The sequence below is a fragment of the Hyperoodon ampullatus genome, assembly GCF_949752795.1.
Source record: "Hyperoodon ampullatus genome assembly, chromosome: 10".
Classification (NCBI taxonomy): Eukaryota; Metazoa; Chordata; class Mammalia; order Artiodactyla; family Ziphiidae; genus Hyperoodon; species Hyperoodon ampullatus.
The window spans coordinates 42,653,308-42,675,363 of NC_136923.1; the positions used below are offsets into that span (position 1 = coordinate 42,653,308).

Sequence of the window (22,056 nt, forward strand, 5' to 3'; positions counted from 1 at the left end):
TGAAGAAATAATGGCCAAAAATATTCCAGATTTGATGAAGACCAAACACTCACAGATCCCAAAAGCTCAATAAACCCCAAGCACAAGAAACATGAAAAGTGCACCAAGGGACATCATGATCAACCTTCCCAAAATCAATAATAAAGGGAAAATCCTAATCAGAGGAAAAAGACATGTTACATACAAAGAGACAAAGATAAAGATGGCACTGGATTTCAGACTGAAAACAAAGCAAGTAAGAAAACAGTGAAACAACATTTTTTAAAAATGAAAGAAAACACTATCGACCTAGAATTCCACACACAGCAAAAAATATCTTTTAAAATCAAAGCGAAGTACGGCTGAATTCAGACATTCAAAAGCTGAAACAATTCTTCAAGGGCAGGTCTGCATTACCAAAAAAAAAAAAAAAAAAGTTAAAGGAAGTCTTTTAAGGAGAAAGAAAATGGTACCAGATGAAAATCTGGATTTAAACAAAGGAATGAAGAGGACTAGAAACAGTAACTGCATGGGTAAATAAGATTTTGTTCTCATTAGTTAAATCTCTTTAAAAGATAATTGACTAGAGCAACGGAAGAAAACTGAGAGACCGGAAATAAACCCTTAGATTTTAGGGTCAATTAATTTTTGACGAATTTGCCACAACAATCCAATTGAGAAGGAACGGCCTTTTCAACAGACGGGGCTGGGAAAACTGGCTATCCACATGCCAGAGAATGAACCTGAACTTCTACCTCAAACCACATACAAGAATTAACTCAAAATGGATCCAAGAGCTCAACCGAAGAGCTAAAAACTATAGCTCTCAGGGCATGAATCTTTGCGACATTTGGTAGGTCTGTGTTTTCTGAGATAAAGCACCAAAACCACAAGAAACAAAAGAAAAAATAGATTAGACTATATCAAAATTTAAAACTTCTATGCTGCAAATAATAACAACAGGAAAGTGAAACAACAGTGCACAGAATAAGAGAAAACATTGGTAAATTATATATCTAACAAGATATTTACATGTAGAACATATAAAGAACCATTAGAACTCAATAATAAAAAGACAAATAACCCAATTAAAAATGGCTAAGGGGGGACCTTCCCTGAGAGTCCAGTGGTTAAGACTCCGAGCTTCCAATGCAGAGGGCGCGGGTTCAATCCCTGATCGGGGAACTGAGATCCCACGTGCCGTTCAGTATGGCCAAAAAAAAAAGGGTAAGGGATCTGAATAGACATTTCTCCAAATAAGACATACAAATAGGCCATGAAAAGATGCTCCACATCAGTCATCAGGGAAATGCAAATCAAAACCACACTGAGATTCAACTTCACACTCACTAGGATGGTTAGAATCAAAGTCAGACAATCACAAATACTGGCAAGAATGTGGAGCTACTGGAACCCTCATACATGCTGGTGGGAACGTAAAATGGTGCAGCCATTTTGCAAAACAGTGCCTCAGAAAAGTTAAACATAGAGTTACCATATGACACAGCAATTCCACTCCTAGATATCTATCTTAAAGAACTGAAAAAATATGGCCACACAGAAACATGCACAGGAATCTTCATAGCAGCCTTATTTATAATGGCCAAAAAGTGGAAACGAGTGTCCACTGACTGATGAATGGATAAATAAAATGTGGTCTGTCCATACGATGGATTATTATTCAGCCATAAAAAGGAACGGAGGGACTTCCCTGGTGGCGCAGTGGTTAAGCATCCGCCTGCCAATGTAGGGGACACGGGTTTAATCCCTAGTCCAGGAAGATCCCACATGCCGTGGAGCAACTAAGCCTGTGCGCCACAGCTACTGAGCCTGTGCTTTAGAGCCCACGAGCCACAACTACTGAGCCCGCGTGTTGCAACTACTGAAGCCTGCGCGCCTAGAGCCCGTGCTCCGCAACAAAATAAAACAAAAAGAAGCCACCACAATGAGAAGCCCGCGCACCTCAACAAAGAGCAGCTCCCGCTCACCGCAACTAGGGAAAGCCCACACAAAGCAATGAAGTCCCAGCACAGACAAAAATAAATAAATGAATAAATAAATATTTTAATAAATAAATATAAAAGGAATGAAGTTCTGATACATGCTACAACATGGATGACTCTGGATCACATTACGCTAAGTAAAAGAAGCTAGTTACCAAAGACCACATATATATATATATATATGACTCTATTTATATGAAACATCCATAATAGGCAAATCTATACAGGAGTGCTTGCTTAGGGCTAGAAAAAGAGGGATGGGGAACGGGAAGTGAAAGCTTATGGGTACAGGGTAATGGATAATGCCACCTTTATGGCCTCCAATATTTCCTCAGTGCTAACTGGGTGCCCTGCATTATACTAAAGGTGGCAGATCAAGGGTAAATCAAGATCAGTTAAACACTGTCCCCATTCTCACAAAACTGACCACAGAGGGGGAGGCATAGACCCCTGCCAACAGTTTCAATCTAATCATAATTCAAAACACCACAAGACAGGTAAATGAACAAGGTGTGTATGAAACCTGCACCAGAGGAGCCACAGCAGAGATCACAATGGAGGACATCGCTTGGAGAGTGATGCGTACCTGGTGGGATGAAGTGTGAGGGTGACAAGACAGGGGTAGGAAAGGGTGGGTGATGTTTAGTGTGGCTGGAGGTTCCGAAGGACACAGGGTGGAAGAGACAGTGGCAAGAGAGCAGACAAGAAAGGGTTGGAACTACTTGAAGGAATGTGTTCAATGTCAAGTAAAGGAATCAGACTATGATGTTATGAGAAGAAGTGGCTGAGGTCTCAGAGCAGGGGAGTGGTCCCTTCACAGCTGTGCTCAAAGGCCAGCTGTGTGGATGGAGGTGGGCAGGGCAGCAAACAGGACCTGAGGCAGTCAGGAGGGACAGTAGTGATCCACAGGAGGAACAGAGAGGGTCTTCCCCCAGTGAGGCCCCCGGGCCCCCGCTGGCATGCAAACCCACCAACAGTGGACACTGCAGGGGCTGCTGCTTGCACGGTCTGTCCTGGCAATGGATTTGCCAGACTCCCAGGCTGCTCAGTGCCCCGGAAGTGCATCTGGTCCTTGAAAACCTGATCATAGGATCCATGCCTGGCTCGTGTAGTAATAAGGATTCTCTTTCCCTTTAACTTTAACTGGCAGGAAGGCTGCATTGGCTTTGAGTCATCAAGTCAACAGTATCTTATGCAGCAGATGCTTAAGAAGACCACAGAGCAATGAGGAAGAAGCATATGACATACTTCTAAATGGAACAAACAGAACATAAAAGCAAGTACTGTGATGACAACCTGGCAAAAATGATGTCCATGTGGGTATAGCCAACATTATTTTGTTTTGTTTTGGTTTGGTTTGGGGTTATGGGGTTATGGGTGATTTTCTTCTTCCACATGTATTTTTTTTTCAATGTGACTATATTGCCTTTGTGACGCATAAAGTAAAAACAATAAACTTACTGATTGTTTCTTATTAGTAAGTGAACTGTGGCTTAGGAGTAGAGACTTTACCTACAATGTCCAATATGGTAGCCACTAGCCACGTGTGGCTATTTCAATTTAGACTGAATTAATTAAAATGAAATTAAAATGTCAACTCCTCAGTCACACTAGCCACGTTTCAAGCACTCAAAAGTCACATGTGGCCGTGGCTGCCCTACTGGACGGTGCATGTCTAGAGCTCAGAAAAGCAGCCAGGAAGCTGGGGGACAAATGAAGGTAAGTGGGTGGGGGTGAGGCCAGTCACACGGCCACAGAGAAGGTCCCAGCTGTCTGCATAGGACCCCCTAGGATGCTCGTCATGCACACGCGGGCCTCTGCTCTGTAGACTTCAGGAATCAGGATGTCTGCAGGTGGAACAAGCTTCTCGGGACTGGGGCTGGTGTTCGGTAAAGGGTGAGGACTGGAGAGGTGGCAAAAATATAGACTGTGGAGCCACCTGGACCTGAGTCGGGACCCCAGTCCCCCACAGACCAGCTATGCAACCGCTCTGGGGCTCCACTTCCCCTTGTGCAAATGAGTGTGGCTGGGAAGCAAATGAGGGGCGTGAGATGACCGAGCAAATATTCTGCAAACAGTGGCTCACAGTACAACCCACGTCAGAGGCATCAGAGCACCGATAGAAAGCCTGGGTGCAGACGAAATTGTCAGTATATATACGGGGAAGGCAGAGGAGGAAGAGAGAGAGAGGGAGGGGAGTTGATTGGTTATACGGAATTGGCTCCCATGATTATGGGGATTGACAAGTCCCAAGATCTGCCGTCAGCAGGCTGGAGGCCCAGGACAGTGATGATGTAGCTCCAGTGCAAAGGCAGGAAACAACTGATGTCCCTGTTCAGGGCAGTCAGGCAGGAGGAAGTCCCCTTACTCCAGAAGCGTCCACCTTTTTGTTCTATTGAACAAAACTGATTGGGTGAGGACCACCCACATAAGGGAGAGCTTTACTCAGTCTACCAATTGTTACTCCCATCAGGAAACCTTCACAGACACCCAGAATAATGTTAGACCAAAATCTGGGCACCCCATGGCCCAGTCAAGTTGACACATAAAATTAACCATCACAGGGCCAGAGGTGGGGACAGCAGTTTAAGAGAACATTTGAGAGACAGAACATTTAAGAAAGAAGAGATGCTCTTAGCAAGATGAGGGCACCAAGGAGACCCAAGCAGTAACTGTGATGCCAGAATAAAGCTCAGTTTTCCGTAAAAGATCTCACTCCCTAAATCCAGGATTTTGGGTCTGAGATGAGGCACCCAGTGTAACGTCATGTGCTGATCAGGGTGTGATGAGCCCCATCGTGTCAGAGCACCCTCCATTCTGCTCTTAGACTTGAGGACACACTGGGTACCACCAAGTCTCACCCTTGGTCTGGGATTATTGAAGATTTCCACCCAAATTATGCGTGTGCAAATATAAGAAAAGTGTTTGGAATGCAGGTGTGGCAATTAATGATACAGGTCGCACTGGAGTTACGCTCACAACATAGCTTAAAAATCCCAGACTCCTTTAATGTCACAGGCACGAAGAAGCTGATGTTCTCTCACTGTCGGGGACATCATGGCTTCTCACTGCATCAACAAAGTCTGATCTGGGAAACTAAGTCTGGTCCCAATTCTGGTGCACGCAGCAGAACTGGGTTTGCTGGAGAGGGACAAGTGACCATCTGATGACACGTCAAGTAAAAGCCACCCCTCTGCTCTCCTCCGACCCGCACAGCCCTTTGCCCAGCTCCATCTATTTTGGTTGTTTCCTGATTTAACCCTCACCCACTGATTTCCTTTGTATCTTCCCACTGTCCCTTTCTCACTTTCTTGATCTTCAGCTTTTTCCCTAGATCCAGCTGACTCATTCAGCTCGCACACAAATGCTGAATATGATGAGAAATATTGGGATGACTCAACAGCTCAGAAATTCAGGGATCAAAGCCCTTAAAAAGGAACAGACCTCTAATCAAAGCCCTTAATCCATTTCTCTCCTACGGGTACATCCCACCCACTACTGAATTCTAGCTCCCCTATTCCAAGTACAAGGCCACTCTTCTGCATTCACAAGTCAAAAGTATCCCCAAACCCAACCTTTGCTGTCACACAGCCCCCAGGCAGAGCTGAACCTGAGATGTCATGGCAAGATCCAGTGTCTCTCTAAGCAAAGCTAATTTGATACAGTGGCTGCAAGCAAGGGCTGTGGGTCCACACAGTCCTGGGTTCAAGTGCCAACCAGTCTATTTAACATCGATATAACCAACCACAAGCAAACTAAACTCTCCAAGCCTCTGCTCGTCTGTGAAATGAGAGTAATAACAATGGTGAACTCACTGGGCTGTTAACAAGGATTTAGTGAGCTACTTCGAGCGAGAGGATCAGGGCAGGGTCAGGCCCAAAGTAAGCTAGAAAGCTCACCTGCGAATTACAAATATTGAGATGACTCTTAAGCAAGCGTGCCTGCCATGAATTAAAGGGAGACCTCCCTAATTCAGGCTCAACTATTTCAGAATCTGGGCATCTCCAAAGGCTGGGCTGGTGAGGAGGCATATACAAAGTCAACGAAAACGGTTAACATGATTACAGAGGCAGTGCTTAGACTTGGTAAGAGAAACAAAACAACCGCCAAGAACCCTCCCGCACTTCAGATGTGACCTTACTGATGGATGAATCACCAATCACTGATTTATTCACTAAGAACCTCCGTCCCACAGCTCTGGGCTTATTTCTAGTTGTTTCATTTACCTGAAGGAATGAAATGGCACTTTCTAGTGTTCTGGATGCAGGATTTCACTAACTCTGTTAGACAGACTTTCCCAGATGGGGTCTAAATAAATGTGTGAGATTTCACTATAAAATCCCTCCACAACCTTTAACAGGCATGGATGTTCGGTTTTTGGAAGGTGGGATGGGCAGTGGCATATATTCTTATTTTTGTTGTGTTTTTTTCCCTAGGGCAGATCACAGTGCACCACCAACTCAGGAACATAAGCACTAGGTCACAATGCTCAAGAGTCACCTGTTCTGGCCATGACCTGCACATCCCAGCTCTGTTCTGTTAGTGGACCCCATCCGGCCCTCAGCTGCCTTCCTCTGAGCTCAGGCCTGTGCTAGGCATAATCCCCATCAGCCTCAGGACTGCCTGCCCCCCAAGCCCTACCCTCAAGACCAGGGCACCCTTGTGGTCTATCGGTTTCTGGGGAGGGGCATGTCTTATCTCGTCCATCGTTTTCCAACTCACGTGGCTGAAAAACAGTAGGGGGCCGTGAACATGGCAAACTGGTTTCCCCATGACTCCAGGATGGAATTTATTTAGTCTTTACAAAATGAACAAAATCTTACTTTCTGGGCCTAAAACGGCCTGGGGTGAGGACACAGAGCCTGGCCTCTCTCTGCCTCAGAGTCTATTCTGGAAGGTGCTGAGGAGACTTCACTTGACCCCCCAAGTCCAGCACACTTTTTCTTCCTTCTTGTTCCGCCTCTCTCGGGACACAGACAGGCGCCAGCTTCTCCTCATTCAGGCCACTTGACACATGGTGTCCAGACACATGGCACATGGCTGGCTGGCCAAGGCCATGCCTACCCTCCCCCCACCCCATGCTGTGCCAACGACTCCTGAGAGCATCCAGTTGGGGGCCTGGCCACCTTGGGTGGGCAGAGCCGAGGGGGGAGAGGGAGACCCACAGCACACATCTCCATGGCAACCAAACACACCCGCTGCTGACAGGGGAGCATGTCAAAAAAGAACTTTAACAAACCACATAAACGCCCACGCATCGTGCCCTGAATGCTTGCTTCTGGGAACGAACACCAAGGAAACAACTCAGCAGAGGGAGAAAAGCACGCAGGCACAAAGACATTCACTGGGGCCATGTGTAATAACCAACAAACCCAAGACACGGAGACACTCGCTCCCTGCCATCAAACCATGGAACGGCTCAGTTGACAACTATGTAACTGTTAAAATGATTATTATGAAGAAGACTACAAAGACAGGGGGGAATTTATGACACAATATTAAATCAAAAAGGATACAATACTGGTTTACACTCTATGATCACAACTCTAAAAAATGTGTATAAATCTGGACAAAATCTAGAAGGGAAAATATTAGTGAAAATACCTGTTCTAGAATGATAACAAACCAGGTTACTCTCTTTAAATTTTTTTGTGGCTGTCATGTTGTTCCCACAACTAAAAATGAACTAAACATTGTTGCTTGTTGGCAGATGGGGACTTGGCCAAGGTGCCCGGGAGAACTTGCACCATCCAGAGGCAGAGGTTTGTCTGGGCGTGTGAAACACCTTGGGATCCTCCCAGGACACAGGATGAGAGGCTTGTAAGGAACTGCTCTAGGACTGTCTCCAGGACACGAGACAGTCTCTCATCTCTGATGAGGTGAGGGCTCTCTGCCCCACCCCTCTGAAGGGAGCTGCTGACTCATGACCGCTTAGCCGCATCCAGGATTGACTGCTTAGCATCCCATAACTTACACTGCAGTCATCGGCCCTTTTGTTTCAGTGTTGTCCCTTTTGGGGTGTGGGACAGGGACAAAGGCACCTTTGGCATGTCCTTTTAGTTGCTCACGAAGGGAATAAATTGTCTGAAACTAGAAGTAGCTTGTTTTATCTTTACTGATCAAATCAGTCGGGCCTTGGCCTGGCCTTGTAAGTGCATGTGAGCTCTCAATAAGATCCCGATATTATGTTTTAATAAAGCATCAGTAAGACCCAAGAAGTGAGTGTGTGCACGTGCCGGTGTGTGTGCATGTGTGTGTACCTACAGAAATACATCTTGACGGTGTTTCAAGCTAGATTATTCTCATAAATGAAATGGGAAAACACACTCACACACATATATACAGTACACTCTCACACACACTGTAACCAACCAAACAGATGTGCAAGGCTAACCTAATCTAGATTCAGGAGCCACGGATTCAGCTCAATTGCTAGGTTTTCAACCTCGAGAAGTCTCTTTCCCTCTCTGACCCCAATTTTCTCTTCTCCAACGAAGGAGGGGACGGACTGGATGAGACCCCGGCCCCCACTGTGCTGTGTCCACGTGCTGAGGCTCATGCAGAGATCCTTGAGGACTCGCAGAGGCAGGATGTGGGCCACCCTGGCACCTCTTTCTACTGAAAGCAGTTACTGGCAGCAGTAAGTTAACTGAACAAAGGCAAGTCACTTCTGGCGTCCACGAGAAGCTGCTCAGACACATGCCTGGGTCTCCAACTGCTCCCTGTGAGTGGCGAGGAAGCTGTATGTTTACCCACAACAGGAATGCCACCACACTCACTTTCTGATGGAACTCAGAGCTTCCTTCAGCAACTCTGCTCTAGGGACTGGTTTGCTGGCACCAGAATCGCAGACAGTGGTTCATTGTTTATGTGAGAAGGTAGGGCATGCCTAGTTCAGGAGAAATGGTTCTTTCCTGCTTGGGGAACAAGGAAGGTTTCCTGGAAGAGGAGGCATTGGAGCTGGGTCCTAAAAGCTGGACAGAATTTAAATGCACGAAGTGAGTGGGGAAGGGAGGTTCCAAGGAGTGAATGGAGAAGAGACAAATTGTCTCACTGTGATAAGGAAGGTAGGAAGCAATAAAACACAGACCAGACCACAAGGGCCTTAAATGCTAGAACAAGCAAAATTCCAAAGCAGCTGTCTTCCTGAGTGTTTGTGTTTGTCATAATTTGAAAATAAACTCAGCCCATTAAGGAATTGCCAGCTAGTCAAGCAGCCACTGGTGGAACCAACAGACTCACCAGTAGGTTTTGTCCCCCAACAACTTTCTAGTTCAAATGGTAATTGCTTGAGATATAAAAACAGCCTCTATTCAATATTTATTTTCTTTTTTCCTGGAAGATAGAGCAAATATTAAGAAACAGTTATAGGAGCCAAGAGTCAAAGATAATTTTTAAAAGAAGGTGTGATCACAACTCTCTACGGATAAAACACAAACACAGGTCAAAGATTTTATTTAATTCATCATTGAATGAGAGACCAATAAGATGTTACAACTGGGAGACAGCAAAGAACCATCCACATGCAGGCCATCAGAAATGCTGAAGTAAATTTTCTTAATGGATGCAAAACTGGTCAATCTCTGCCAGACACAGTTTGCGTTGCTGTGGACAGGAATCACGGGCCTTGCCGTCAAGATTCTACAACTTACAGAGTGTAACACAGCTCAAAGGCAAGGAAAGGCCCAGAGACCCAGGGAATCCAATAACCAGAAAACTCCTACATTTCCACTGTGGACGCTCAGGAGACTGTGTGATCCATCTCAAAGTCTTTCGCAATTTTCCCTTCAAAGGTGAGTAACGATCAAGGCGGAAACTCTTAGGCATGTGTTTTATGGGAAATCACAGTGAGGATGAAGCCTAAGGTTTGGAACCAGGCATATGCCTGTGCCACCAAGGCATGGCAGGCCCATGCCCACCTGGTGAACTTCAGACTGAGAACCAGGGGGCTCTTGAGGGCTGTGCCACAAACCAGCCGAGAAAGTCCCTCCTCTTCCCGTCTCCGGAGGCTTCTAAAATGAGAAGCTTGGCACTAATCCCAGGTACTCAGTTCTGGCCACACCTGGGAGTCACCGGAGGAGCTTAGAAACAATACACGTGCCCCACTCTAGAAACCCCATCCCTAGGGCTTCTGATTCTGCTGGTCAGGGTGGGGCTGGGGCATCACTGGATTTTTTTTTTAAATTTATTTTTGGCTGCATTGGATCTTCATTGCTGTGCGTGGGCTTTTCTCTAGTTACGGCGAGAGGGGGCTACTCTTCGTTGCGGTGTGCGGGCTTCTCATTGCGGTGGCTTCTCTGATTGTGGAGCATGAACTCTAGGCACGTGGTCTTCAGTAGCTGTAGCACACGGGCTCAGTAGTTGTGGCTCGCGAGCTCTAGAGCGCAGGCTCAGTAGTTGTGGCGCACGGGCTCAGTAGTTGTGGCTAGCGAGCTCTAGAGCACAGGCTCAGTAGTTGTGGCGCGTGGGCTTAGATGCTCTGCGGCATGGGGGAATCTTCCCAGACCAGGGCTCAAACCCATGTCCCCTGTACTGGCAGGCAGATTCTTAACCACTGTGCCACCAGGGAAGTCCATCACTGGCTTTTAAAATCTCCCCCCGCAACCCTCCCATGATTCTAATGAACTGCCAGGACTGAGGACTGCTGGGCCAGATGATAAGACCCCCTGGTCCCAGACTCTCTTTAGCTTTGTTGTAATGTTTCCTTTTAATAGACAGCTGCCAGCCTTGGTGTAGAAGTGGAGATGTCAGTGGGACATTTTTCAAAAATGCTCCTCAAAATTAATCTTTGGTAGAGAACATGAAACAAGCGCAATTCATGGCTCCGTCAGACTTAGCAAACAGCCTGCAATGTGTTAGAATCTTCCACTGTGTATGCCATCAGTTCAATGAGCAGTTTGCTGAGCTGAGCACAGGCCTAGTTTCCTGGTTTGCCGCTTTAGGCATAATGCCCGTAATGCAGTACAAAGATGCCCACAGGTGTTTGCTAAGAGGCATCAATATGTGTGTGGCATGCATACACACAGGCATTCACGCACACGCTCACACTTCCCACTGAACAGCAGCCTCCAAATGAAAGATCGGGGCCAAAGAGTTATGAAAGGACCCTGCTTCACACAGGGGTAACTGACTGACTGGTCCCCACAGTGGTGGAGAAAACTGACAACAGGGCAGACAATGGTGAATCCCAGCACTTTCCTCCTGACTCTTCTGAGACCTCTGATGTGCATTACAAACATGATGTTATTAGGAATTGCTCCACTACCACCAGAGTGGGCCCCAGGCAAACCCTGGTACTCTGTGATAAGTCAGCGTATCCTGATGGGTCTTGTGTTGGTGGTACAAAACCCTGTTCTAGACGACACTGTCCTGCCTTCCCATAGGAGCATGGAGGGACATGGGCCAAGTGTCTCCAGGAAGGATGCTCTTCCGTCTCCTCCCTTCCTGGTTCCCTGTGTTCCTTACCCTGTCCCTCAACACACACACACACACACACACACACACACACATACATACACACACACTTACTGCAGGCCGCACAGGTGAAGCACGCGTCGTGGTAGAGGTTCCCCATGGCCTGGCAGGCCTGGCCGGCCCCAAACACCCCCTTGCTGCATTTCACACAGGCTCCTGCAAGGGAAAGAACACAGCAGTGAGTCAGGAGGGAAACAGTGTAAAGTGAGTGATAAAAAGCCAACGGGGGCTTCCCTGGTGGCGCAGTGGTTGAGAGTCCGCCTGCCGATGCAGAGAACGCGGGTTCGTGCCCCGGTCCGGGAAGATCCCACATGCCGCGGAGCGGCTGGGCCCGTGAGCCATGGCCGCTGAGCCTGCGCATCCGGAGCCTGTGCTCCGCAACGCGAGGGGCCGCAGCAGTGAGAGGCCGCGTACCGCAAAAAAAAAAAAAAAAAAAAAAGCCAATGGACAAAGCAAGATATCCACCCCTTCCCCTAAACAGCCCATCACCAAATCCGGAGAATTACTCCTTTGCATTGTCTTTCTCTCATGTTCTCTCCCGCCATCAGCCTTTCAACTATCAGTCCTTTCCACTGCAGGAATCAGGCCCCAGGCTCATGTTCAGGCCCCCTCCACACCAGTGTGCTAATGTTCAGAATACCTCCACTTCTTCCACCTCCTCCCTTGCCCAAAGCTTTCAAAGCCTCCCACCATTATAAGACAATGTTCAAATGCTGCACCAGGATTACAACATGCCAAATACACAGGTTGGGCAACTTCAACCAAATTATTTCCTTTGATTTACAATGGGAACCACCAACGGGGATTTACTAACCTCACTTTTTACAAAGAGTGATCAGGCCCCCAAGCCCCAGGTCTCTCAGACTGCAAGCCCAGCGCTCTGCCCTCTGCCCTGCCACCGGCCCCTGGGTCTCAGCTCCTCGCCTTTGCTCGGGGCTCCCCTGTCTGTGCCCTATGCCCACTCTTCGGTCCCTTTATATGGTCCCTTATGTGGGCCAGTCCACATAAAAGGAGGTCTTGGAGTCTCCCTTCCAAAGAACTCCCCCATTATAGTCAAATGAAAAAGATCACAATTATGTAAATAACGCATGAAAATTTTTTTTTAAAAGATTCAAGAAGGAAATATACCAAAACTGTAAAATTATGGCTGGTTTTACTTCTTTCCATCTTCTGTATTAAAAAAAAACTTACAAGGGCAGGCATTGTTATAGCTGAAAAAAGTCTAGTTCCAAAAAGTGTTTGGATCTGTTTTTTTTAATTTTTAAAAATTTTAAATTTTTTGGCCGTGCCGAGTGGCTTGTGGGATCTTAGTTCCCTAACCAGGGATTGAACCTGGGCCAATGGCACTGAAAGCATCGAGTCCTAACCACTGGACTGACAGGGAATTCCCCTGGATCTGTTTAAATATACTGTATAATGTTAAAATTTTTGAAAAATCAATTATACATCTCTATACAATTTATATATAAAATATATATAACTAATTTTTCAAAAATTTAAATATATATAAAAAGCTCCCCAAGCATCCATCAGGGTAGCCAGCTCATGTCCTTGGTCAGGGGCTCAGCCAGCCTTTTCTAGCTCTGGTTCCCATCTGTCAGGCTGTTCTCAGGCTGCAAATTCCCAGCCACATTCTGCCTACAGGGCAGAAAGCCCTGTGTTTCAAAGTTCTTATCATTTCAAGTTGATAAACTGCATCACCTTCAAAGGAAGTCCAAGCTAACACATCCTTCATGAAACACGCCCACACCAACCACACCAGGTGCACAGAGAACACACTAAGCCCAGGGCCCTCACGTCGCTTCACCAACACTCCCTTAGGAAGCAGGTGATGCCGTCTGTAGGAACAGTACTGGGTCAGCCGAGAAAACTGGCTCTTGGGGGAATTCGCTTATGGAAAGTTCTAGGGATCACAAGTGGTGGTTATTTGTAGTTCTTCTGCTTTAACTTTTTTTTTTTTTTTTTTTTTGTGGTACGTGGGCCTCTCACTGTTGTGGCCTCTCCCGCCGCGGAGCACAGGCTCCGGACGTGCAGGCTCAGCGGCCATGGCTCACGGGCCCAGCCGCTCCGTGACATGTGGGATCCTCCCGGACCGGGGCACGAACCCGTGTCCCCTGCATCAGCAGGCGGACTCTCAACCACTGTACCACCAGGGAAGCCCTGCTTTAACATTTTATTATGAAAACTTTCAAGCATACAGAAAAATGGGAAGAATCATACAGGGAACACCCATATGCCCACCACCTCAATTCTACAATTGTTAGCATTTTGCTGCCCATCCCTTAATCAATCCAACCATCCATCTTATTTGTGATACATTTCACAGTAAGATGCAGACAGCAGTCCACTTCACCCTGAACTCTTCAGCCTGCATATCATTAATGAGTCCATTATTTGCTTACAGTTATGTTTTCAACATAAAATTCAAACAGTGAAATGCACAAATTATAAGTCTATCATCCAATGAGTTTTGACAAGTAACCTATGTAATGTAAACCCAGATCAAGATATAGAATGTTTCCAACACCCCGGCAAGTTCCCCAAGGCCCTTCCCTTCCACCTTTTCTTACTGGCTATGAAATTACCTTTGTGTGTGGGTACGTGTGCACGCACATGCACACGCACACACATATGCAGGATGAAACTACTGGACAGCTGGTATTCCTGTACCTAGCAAACAGCATGATGAAATTGAAAACATCAAGGAACTCAGAGGCATCAGCATTTCTTTTTGTCTGATTATTTCCTATACAACTTAGGCTGCTCTTAAGTCAAGAAATACATCCGTTCTGGGCAAACTGCATTCCTTTGCTGGCACAATCAGAGCTGTGTCCAGCTAGCAGGGAAGAGTGAAGACGGCAGGGTTCTTCCAGTACCACTCCTCTCTAAACCTGTTGCAGCAGGCTCATCACTCTAGAAACCAATGGTGCTGGCGGCCGGCCACTGAAGCAGGTGGCCCAGGTGGGCCAGGCGGGGCCTCTGGCATTTAGGCATGTGTGTGGACATGGAAGCAATGGGGTTGGTGTGCCCAGCACTGGACACGGCACCTACTGTGCTGTGGCAGGTTACTGGTTACCTGGGCACTGCCTGCCTCTCCTAGTGAATTGGGAGCACCTTCAAGATAGGGGCCACATCGATGTAAACTGGTGTAGCCATTATGGAAAACAGTCTGGTGGTTCCTTAAAAAACTAAAACTAGAATTACCATATGATCCAACAATCCCACTCCTGGGCATGTATCCAGAAAAGACAAAAACTCTTATTTGAAAAGATACATGCACCCCGATGTTCATAGCAGTAATATTTACAATAGCCAAGATATGGAAGCAACCTAAGTGCTTCAACAGATGAATGGATAAAGAAGATGTGGTGGATATATATACACAATGGAATATTACTCAGCCATAAAAGGAATGAACTAATGCCATTTGCAGCAACGTGGATGGACCTAGAGATTATCATATTATGTGAAGTAAGTCAGACAGAGAAAGACAAATATTAGTATATGTGAAATCTAAAAAGTAATACAAATGAACTTATTTACAAAAAAGAAATAGACTCACAGACATAGAAAACAACGTTATGGTTACCGAAGGGAAAAGAGGGGGAGGGATAAATTAGGAGTATGGGATTAACAGATACAAACTACTGTATATAAAATAGGTAACAAGGATTTACTGTATAGCACAGGGAACACATATTCAGTATCTTGTAATAACCTATTACGGAAAAGAATCTGAAAAAGAATATATATATTCTTTTCACTTTGCTGTACACCTGAAACTAATACAATATTGTAAATGAACTATACTTCAGTAAAATAAATAAATAAAAATGTTTAAAACATAAAATAAAATAAAATCCAAAACAAGAGAGACAGGGCCACATCTTACCTGTGGCCTCCGCAAGTGTCCAGTGAAGAACTGTTGAGCTGAATCACTTTCTGTGCAGCTCCACGTATGGCCTGTGTCACCTCCCCTCTGCCCTAGCCCTCACCTCCCTGTACCTGGGGTACACACACCCCTGTAAATGCCTTTTACAGAGTCTTATGCATCTCTGAACACCTGCAGCCCCTGACAAAGTGCACTCTTATGCCCTCAACAAACATACATAAAAATAGAGAAATAGACAACGTGGGCCTTTACTGAGCCCTGATTGACGGTATAATTCAAACACGGTGATGGGGGGGAGAACTTTCTCTTGAAAAATGGCAACTATCGGACAATGACAAGGTATTAATTATACTATTTGGTGATCCTGGGGTTGATTTCCAGACCACCCATCCCAAGTGCCCTGGGACTGGACTCTAAACCTTTACAAAGAGCAACACCGGCTGGTTTGTCCGGCAGCAACCAAAGCACGCTCAAAGCAGCCTGGATGGAACTTCAAAGCAACGTGAATGTAATTCTGCTCACGAACATGGAACAAAACCACCCCAAGCGCAACATCACTTCTTCCCTCTCCATCACTGTGGTCTCTGCGCTTAAGCCCCGTAGAAATGTTAGCTGCAAAGCACAGAGAAGCAGTGAGACTCAACTGAAGCAGTGATCAGCCCTTCCACCTGTCTGCATGGGCAGCGCGGGAGGAGGACCCCCTTGAAGACAGCTTGCCAGTGAGGAGAGGTGGAATACATCTCCTGAGTCAGAGGGACGTTCCTGGGTCACAAGGACATGAACTCATCTCGCCTGGGCTTGGGGAATAAAATCAGACAACCTCTCACTCCAGCTCGTAAAGTGGGAGGCAGGGTGGGCAGCATCTTCCAGTGGACACTGACAACTGCCCAGGCCTCCCTGGGCTTCCTGCTGCGTTATCTCTCCACACCAGGCCTTCCTCCGCTCCTGCAGCCAGCAGTGACACTCTCTCTGGCTTCCTCTTTACCCAAGGGCTGGGACCTACTGACTTCAGCATCCCCCTCACTCTCTCTCATTCCTTGGGGATGCTGACATCCTTTCTCACCACTCTGAGCATCGAGCGCGGATACAAAACAAGGAAGGAAGCCGCTTGCGCTCTACACCACCAGTCACGGACGGAGGAGGTCCCACAAGAAGCCAAGTAGGTAAGAAAATATTTCATCCCTGTGGCTTGTGGTAAATGGATAGAAAAGTACTTCATGGGCAAGAAATAGATCTAGTCTTCCTTTGGCAGGAAAAAAGAAAAAAGGCAAAGTAAATTTCATACTCTAGGAAATAACGTACCTCCCAGAGCCTGAGCTAGGAGTGTTCATCCAGTGCATGCTGGATGTGCATCCCCTTTCTCAAACCCACGTTCTAGAAACTCTAGAAAGGTGCTGTAACTTGCTGAAGGTCACACCGCTGGGAGGTTTGAAAGATGGAATCTGAGCCCAAGTTCTAATTCAAAGGTCCCGTTATTCCCATCTCGTTGGCAGCTGTGTGGCTATTCCTGCAACACACACGGCCCCCCCCAAAAAAAGAAGGAGCTCCTTACTCACCACCCGCCCTCTCAACATACAACCTGTTCAGGGATTCAGACCCAAGACCAGCCCTGCCCCAGATCTCCTAGTGGCCACCTGGCCCACCTCCCATGCTGGCCCATCCCACGCACACAAGGCCATCTTTCTGTCAGGGACTTCCATCACAAGGCCGCCCCCACGCAGACCCTCTGTTCCTCCTACCTTTCTGCCAGGGACACTGCAGCTGAAGGATTCACCCCACGAGTGCTTCCCCACCATTCACTTGGAGCCAGGCTCTCTGCAGACGCTGACAGTAGGATGGTGAGCAGCGCGACTGCACTCTGATCCTGCCCTCATGGTCATCCAAGGAGCCAGGAAACCAGGCTATGCCACTACTGATAGGTGAGCTGACCAATCTTACCCAAAGTCTTGTGCTGTAAGTTTGCTTAAGCCGCCAGGGCTGAGCAGAGGCTCGGGCTTGTGAAATAATAAGAAATACATATATTGGTCTCTGCCCCCAGTTCCTGCTCATATTTGGTTTTTGACCCCAGTTCCTGACACAGAGCTCCTAAATCCCTTGGAATTTCCTGGGCAAAATGAGCATCTTTTGTTCCAATGAGGAAACACTGCGTGGGCTCCTGGTTGGGGGCTGGTCACCAGAAAGACCAAGCCAGGCTTATAAGTTTGGAACTTTCAGCCCTACCCCCTCTGTCCTCCAGGGAGGGGAGAAGGGCTGGAAAATGAGTTAATAATCAATCATGCCTACATGATGAAGCCTCCTCAATGTACAGGATTCAGAGAGCTTCGAGGTTGGTGAACACAACCACATGCCAGGAGGGTAACACACCCCAACTACACCAGGCAGAAGCTCTGTACTCAGGACCCTTCCAGACCTTTTCCTATGTATCTCTTCATCCAACTGTTAAACTGTATCCTTCATCATATCCTTTATAATAAACTGGTAAATGTGTTTCCCTAAGTTCGGTGAGTCATTAAGGCAAATAATCAAATCTAAGGATGGGGTGGGGGGAACTCTGATTTATAGCCAGTCAGTCAGAGGCATAGTTGGCAAAGTGGGAGGGGGACTTGTAGGACTGAGTCCTTCCTTAACCTGTGGGGTCTGTGCTAACTCCAGTTAGCATCAGATTGAATTGAATTGTAGGACACCTGGCTGGTGTCGGAGAAATGGTTGGTGTGGGAAAAACCACACATCTGGTGTCAGAAGTGTGAGCACTAGTAGCACAAAGAAACAGAAGTGAGTTTTTCCGAGACAGGACTCAACAAGAAGAAAAGACTCCTAGACACCCTTTGCTTTCCACATGGTCCCTTAGTTAGAAGATTTTAAAGGAAATCCTTACTTTTCCTCAACAGAGGAAAGTAATAAAATGTCGATCACATATTACTATAGTAATCCAAGCTCCAAAACCAGGAGGAAAGTGAGGGAAAGAAGGAATTAAACTTTTAGGAGAAGGGAGTAAAGGATATGCAACTATTGCCCTGTAGTTAGACTCACTGCCCTTTAATCCATTCTCCAAACTCTAGCCAGAGGGATCTTTTTTTAAACAGCTTTAATGAGGTATAAGTGACATCCAATAAACTGCACATATTTAAAGTGTACAATTTGATAACTTTTGACATTTGAATACACCTGTGAAATCATCACCACGATTAGGACAGTGAACACACCCACCATCCCCAAAGATTCCACATGTCCTCACGCCTTTTCTAATGCCCCCTCCCTGGGCAACCACTGCTCTGCTTTCTGTGAACAGAGATCAGTTTGGAAGGCTATGCTCACCACTATACCACCAATGTGAGCTCAGTTTGTATTTTCTAGAGGTTATATAAATGGAGCCTAGAGCATGTACTCTTTTTTTGTCTGGTTTCTTTCACTCAGCATAATGACTCTGAGATTCACCCAGCTTCTGTATACACCAAGAGTTCATTCCTTTTCATTGCTGAGTAGTAGTCCACTGTGTGATGGGACCACCATTTTTTTATCCACTCAGCTGGTGATGAACATGAGTGGTTTTCACTTCGGGGCTGTTACAAATAAAGCTGCTTGTGTACAAGTGTTTATGTATAGACATATTTCTCCTTTTCTCTTGGGTAATGACTTAGGAGTGGATTGGCTCAGGCTTATGGTAAGTGTATATTTAACTTTTTAAAAAGCTGCCCAGACTACCCTGGTGGTCTAGTGGGTAAGACTCCGAGCTCCCAATGCAGGCAGCCAGGGTTCGATCTTTGGTCGGGGAACTAGATCCCGAAGGCTGCAACTAAGAGTTTGCATGCCACAACTAAGAAGCCTGTATGCCGCAGCTAAGAGTCCAAGTGCCACAACTAAAAGATCCTGCATGCTGCAACTAAGACCTGGTACAGCCAAAATAAATAAATATTAAAAAAAAAAAAAAAAAGAAGCTGCCAAACTGTTTTTCAAAGAAGATCTATCATCTCACATTCCCACCAGCAGTTTATGAGAGTTCCAGTTTCTCCACATCTTTGCCAGTACTTGGAATGGCAGTCATCCTGATTTTGTCCATTCCAATAGGTAGGTAGTAGTACCTCACTGTGTTTTTGGTTCTGTTTTTTTTTTTTTTTGCTGCTCCGCATGGCAGGCAGGATCTTAGTTCCCCGACCAGGGGTTGAACCCATGACCTCTACAGTGGAAGCGCGGAGTCCTACCCACTTGACTGCCAGGGAATTGCCCCCTCGTTGTGGTTTTAATTTGCATTTCTCCGGTGACTAATAATGTTGCACCAGAGCATCTTTTGCTGTGCTTATTTACCATCCTGTATCATTCTTTGGTGAGGTGTCTGTTCAAATCTTTTACTCATTTTTTTTTCTTATTCTTGAGTTATGAGAATTTCCTACATATTCAGGAGACAAGTCCTTTATCAGATAGATGCTTTGGAAAGGTTTTGCTAGAGTCCTATGAACTCCAGCTACCTTAGTCTCCCCCAGGATCTCTGCAGCACTTTTTTTTTTAATTAATTAATTTACTTGTATATTTATTTATTTTTGGCTGCGTTGGGTCTTCATTGCTGCACACGGGCTTCCTCTAGTTGCAGAGAGCAGGGGCTACTCTTTGATGTGGTGCGCAGGCTTCTCATTGTGGTGGCTTCTCTCTTTGCGGAGCACGGGCTCTAGGCACACGGGCTTCAGTAGTTGTGGCTCATGGGCTCAGTAGCTGGGGCTCGTGGGCTCTAGAGCGCAGGCTCGGTAGTTGTGGCGCACGGGCTTAGCTGCTCCGCAGCATGTGGGATCTTCCCGGGCCAGGGCTCGAACCCGTGTCCCCTGCATTGGCAGGCGGATTCTTAACCACTGTGCCACCAGGGAAGTCCCCTCAGCAGTCTTTTAACTCAAGGAGTCTCCCAGGCTCTCTCTCCCTTCTCCCTCCTTGTGTCAATGTCTGGAAACTCTCTCAAGGCAGTAAGCTGGGGCAATCATAGGGCCCACCCCGTTTGCGTCCCATCTCTCAAGGATCATTGTCCATCCTTGCCTGAATCCAATATCTTGAAAACCTTTTGTTTATATACTAATTCAAGCCGGCCTAACTCTCTTGGTGCACAACAGTGGTTTCCAAACAGCTTAGGGGGGAGAAACTTTTCACAAAAAAAGTATCAGTGGAGCCTCAAGAGTATATAGCAGACAAAAGGGAAACCACAACACTTGAGATGGGACAGAGCCCATTCTGCCTCCTGGAATGTCCCGGCCCACTGCAACAGTTCCAGGAAGATTATTAGAGAACCAATAACACAGCCTAACTGATCGAATGCAGACACCACCCAGCCTAGCCTGGGCAGCGTTCCATGTGAAGGAAGTGATCCCAATTTGGCATTCAATGATCTCCTGTACACCCAAAGCCAAAAAACAAATTGGGTTTAGGGCCATGGCATCTTCCCTACTGGCTTGCAAAGGCAGGATTTATAAACAAGGAGGCCCATAAAGCAGCCTCAGCGTGAGGTTTTGGCTACAGCAGAATTCCTGCCTCCTTCCTGCAGACAGCCTGAGGACCCTGCAGCACTTCTTCAACTGAACACACAGCCAAACTGGGTGATGACCAAGTCGCCACCTTTTATTGTTAGGATAAGGTTTGAAATAAAAAGATTCCATCAGGCCGACCAATGGGAGTGGCCCTGCACCTCCAGCTCACACCTGGGCCTTGTCCGGGTGACCACTCCTCTCCCAGTGAGGAAGGGAGGCCTCTGAGAGGTGCGGGCATCCTTTTTAACGGATGCTGCACATCACATGGCATCACATAGCTGTGGACCACATACTACGCTGAAAGGGGGCTGAGGTCAGGGACAGGGCATGCAGTCAGGTTGGGGGTGGCTGAGAGGACAGATTTGGATGAATTAGTCTGCACACAAGTTGAGCAAGGCTTTTTCTCAGCAGAAGGTTGCAGCCTATGGACCTGGGCAGCTCTGGGCAGCTCTGGGAGTCAGCAGGTTCTAGAAGAGGGGCCAAGCGTTTGGCAGAGCTGGACCAATGGCCTCAGCAACAGACTTCCTTCTAGCCACAATATAAGCTCATGGAAAAAGCCCTGAAGGCGGTGGGTGCCGGGCTCCTGCCTCCCAGGCAGAGGGCTGCTTCTCAAGGAAGGAATCAAAGTAGATGCCCACCATCACCTCCAGAGACTCTGGTTCCAATTTGGGGGTGGGACCACAGCGCCTCAGTTGACTCTAAGGCTTGGCCAAGGCTGAGAACCATGGATGCAGATAACACAACAAACCACATCCTCCCCGGCACCCGGGCCTCCCCTGCCTGCCCTCTCTCCCACGCACCCTGTAGTTCCCAGGTCAAGGGGTGATACTCTCACCAAGCTACAAAGGAAGGACTCAAGGCCATTCTGGGCTATGGGGTCATTGCAGCAGGCTACTTTCTTCAATCTCAAAGCTATTCAAAACCAACGATGGCTTCACTTCATTGCAGTGGAAAAGGAAGTTTCTCTCGCAGTTTCCCAGTCACCACCATAAGCTCTAGCTAGCCTTTCCAGACAACCTGCAGGGGCACTTCTGCCCCAGCGCACTCCCATTCTCTGGCCTGAATCATTCCCTGCCCTCCGCTCTCTGAAGGAAAGAGTTCAACAGCCTCCAGGGCACCCTGTGCTGTGGCTTCTGGGCTCGCCCACCTGCGCACTCCCCCTCTTCCAGTCTCTCTGCACAGAGCCCAGTTATCTTTCTCAACTCTA

General features: G+C 47.0%; 1 protein-coding gene across 2 annotated transcripts in view; it reads right to left on the minus strand.

Annotated features, from left to right (window-relative positions):
- The window catches only part of LIMD1 (LIM domain containing 1), a gene marked incomplete at both ends in the record, with an annotated part of 67,924 nt that overhangs the window by 20,177 nt on the left and 25,691 nt on the right, over positions 1-22,056 (minus strand). The window contains one exon of one of the 2 annotated variants that reach the window (XM_079713059.1): positions 11,511-11,612. The exons of the other annotated variant lie outside the window; for it this stretch is intronic. Within the exon in view, the coding sequence (XP_079569185.1) occupies positions 11,511-11,612 (102 nt within the window). The remainder of the gene's footprint in view (positions 1-11,510; positions 11,613-22,056) is intronic. 2 annotated transcript variants of the gene reach the window in all.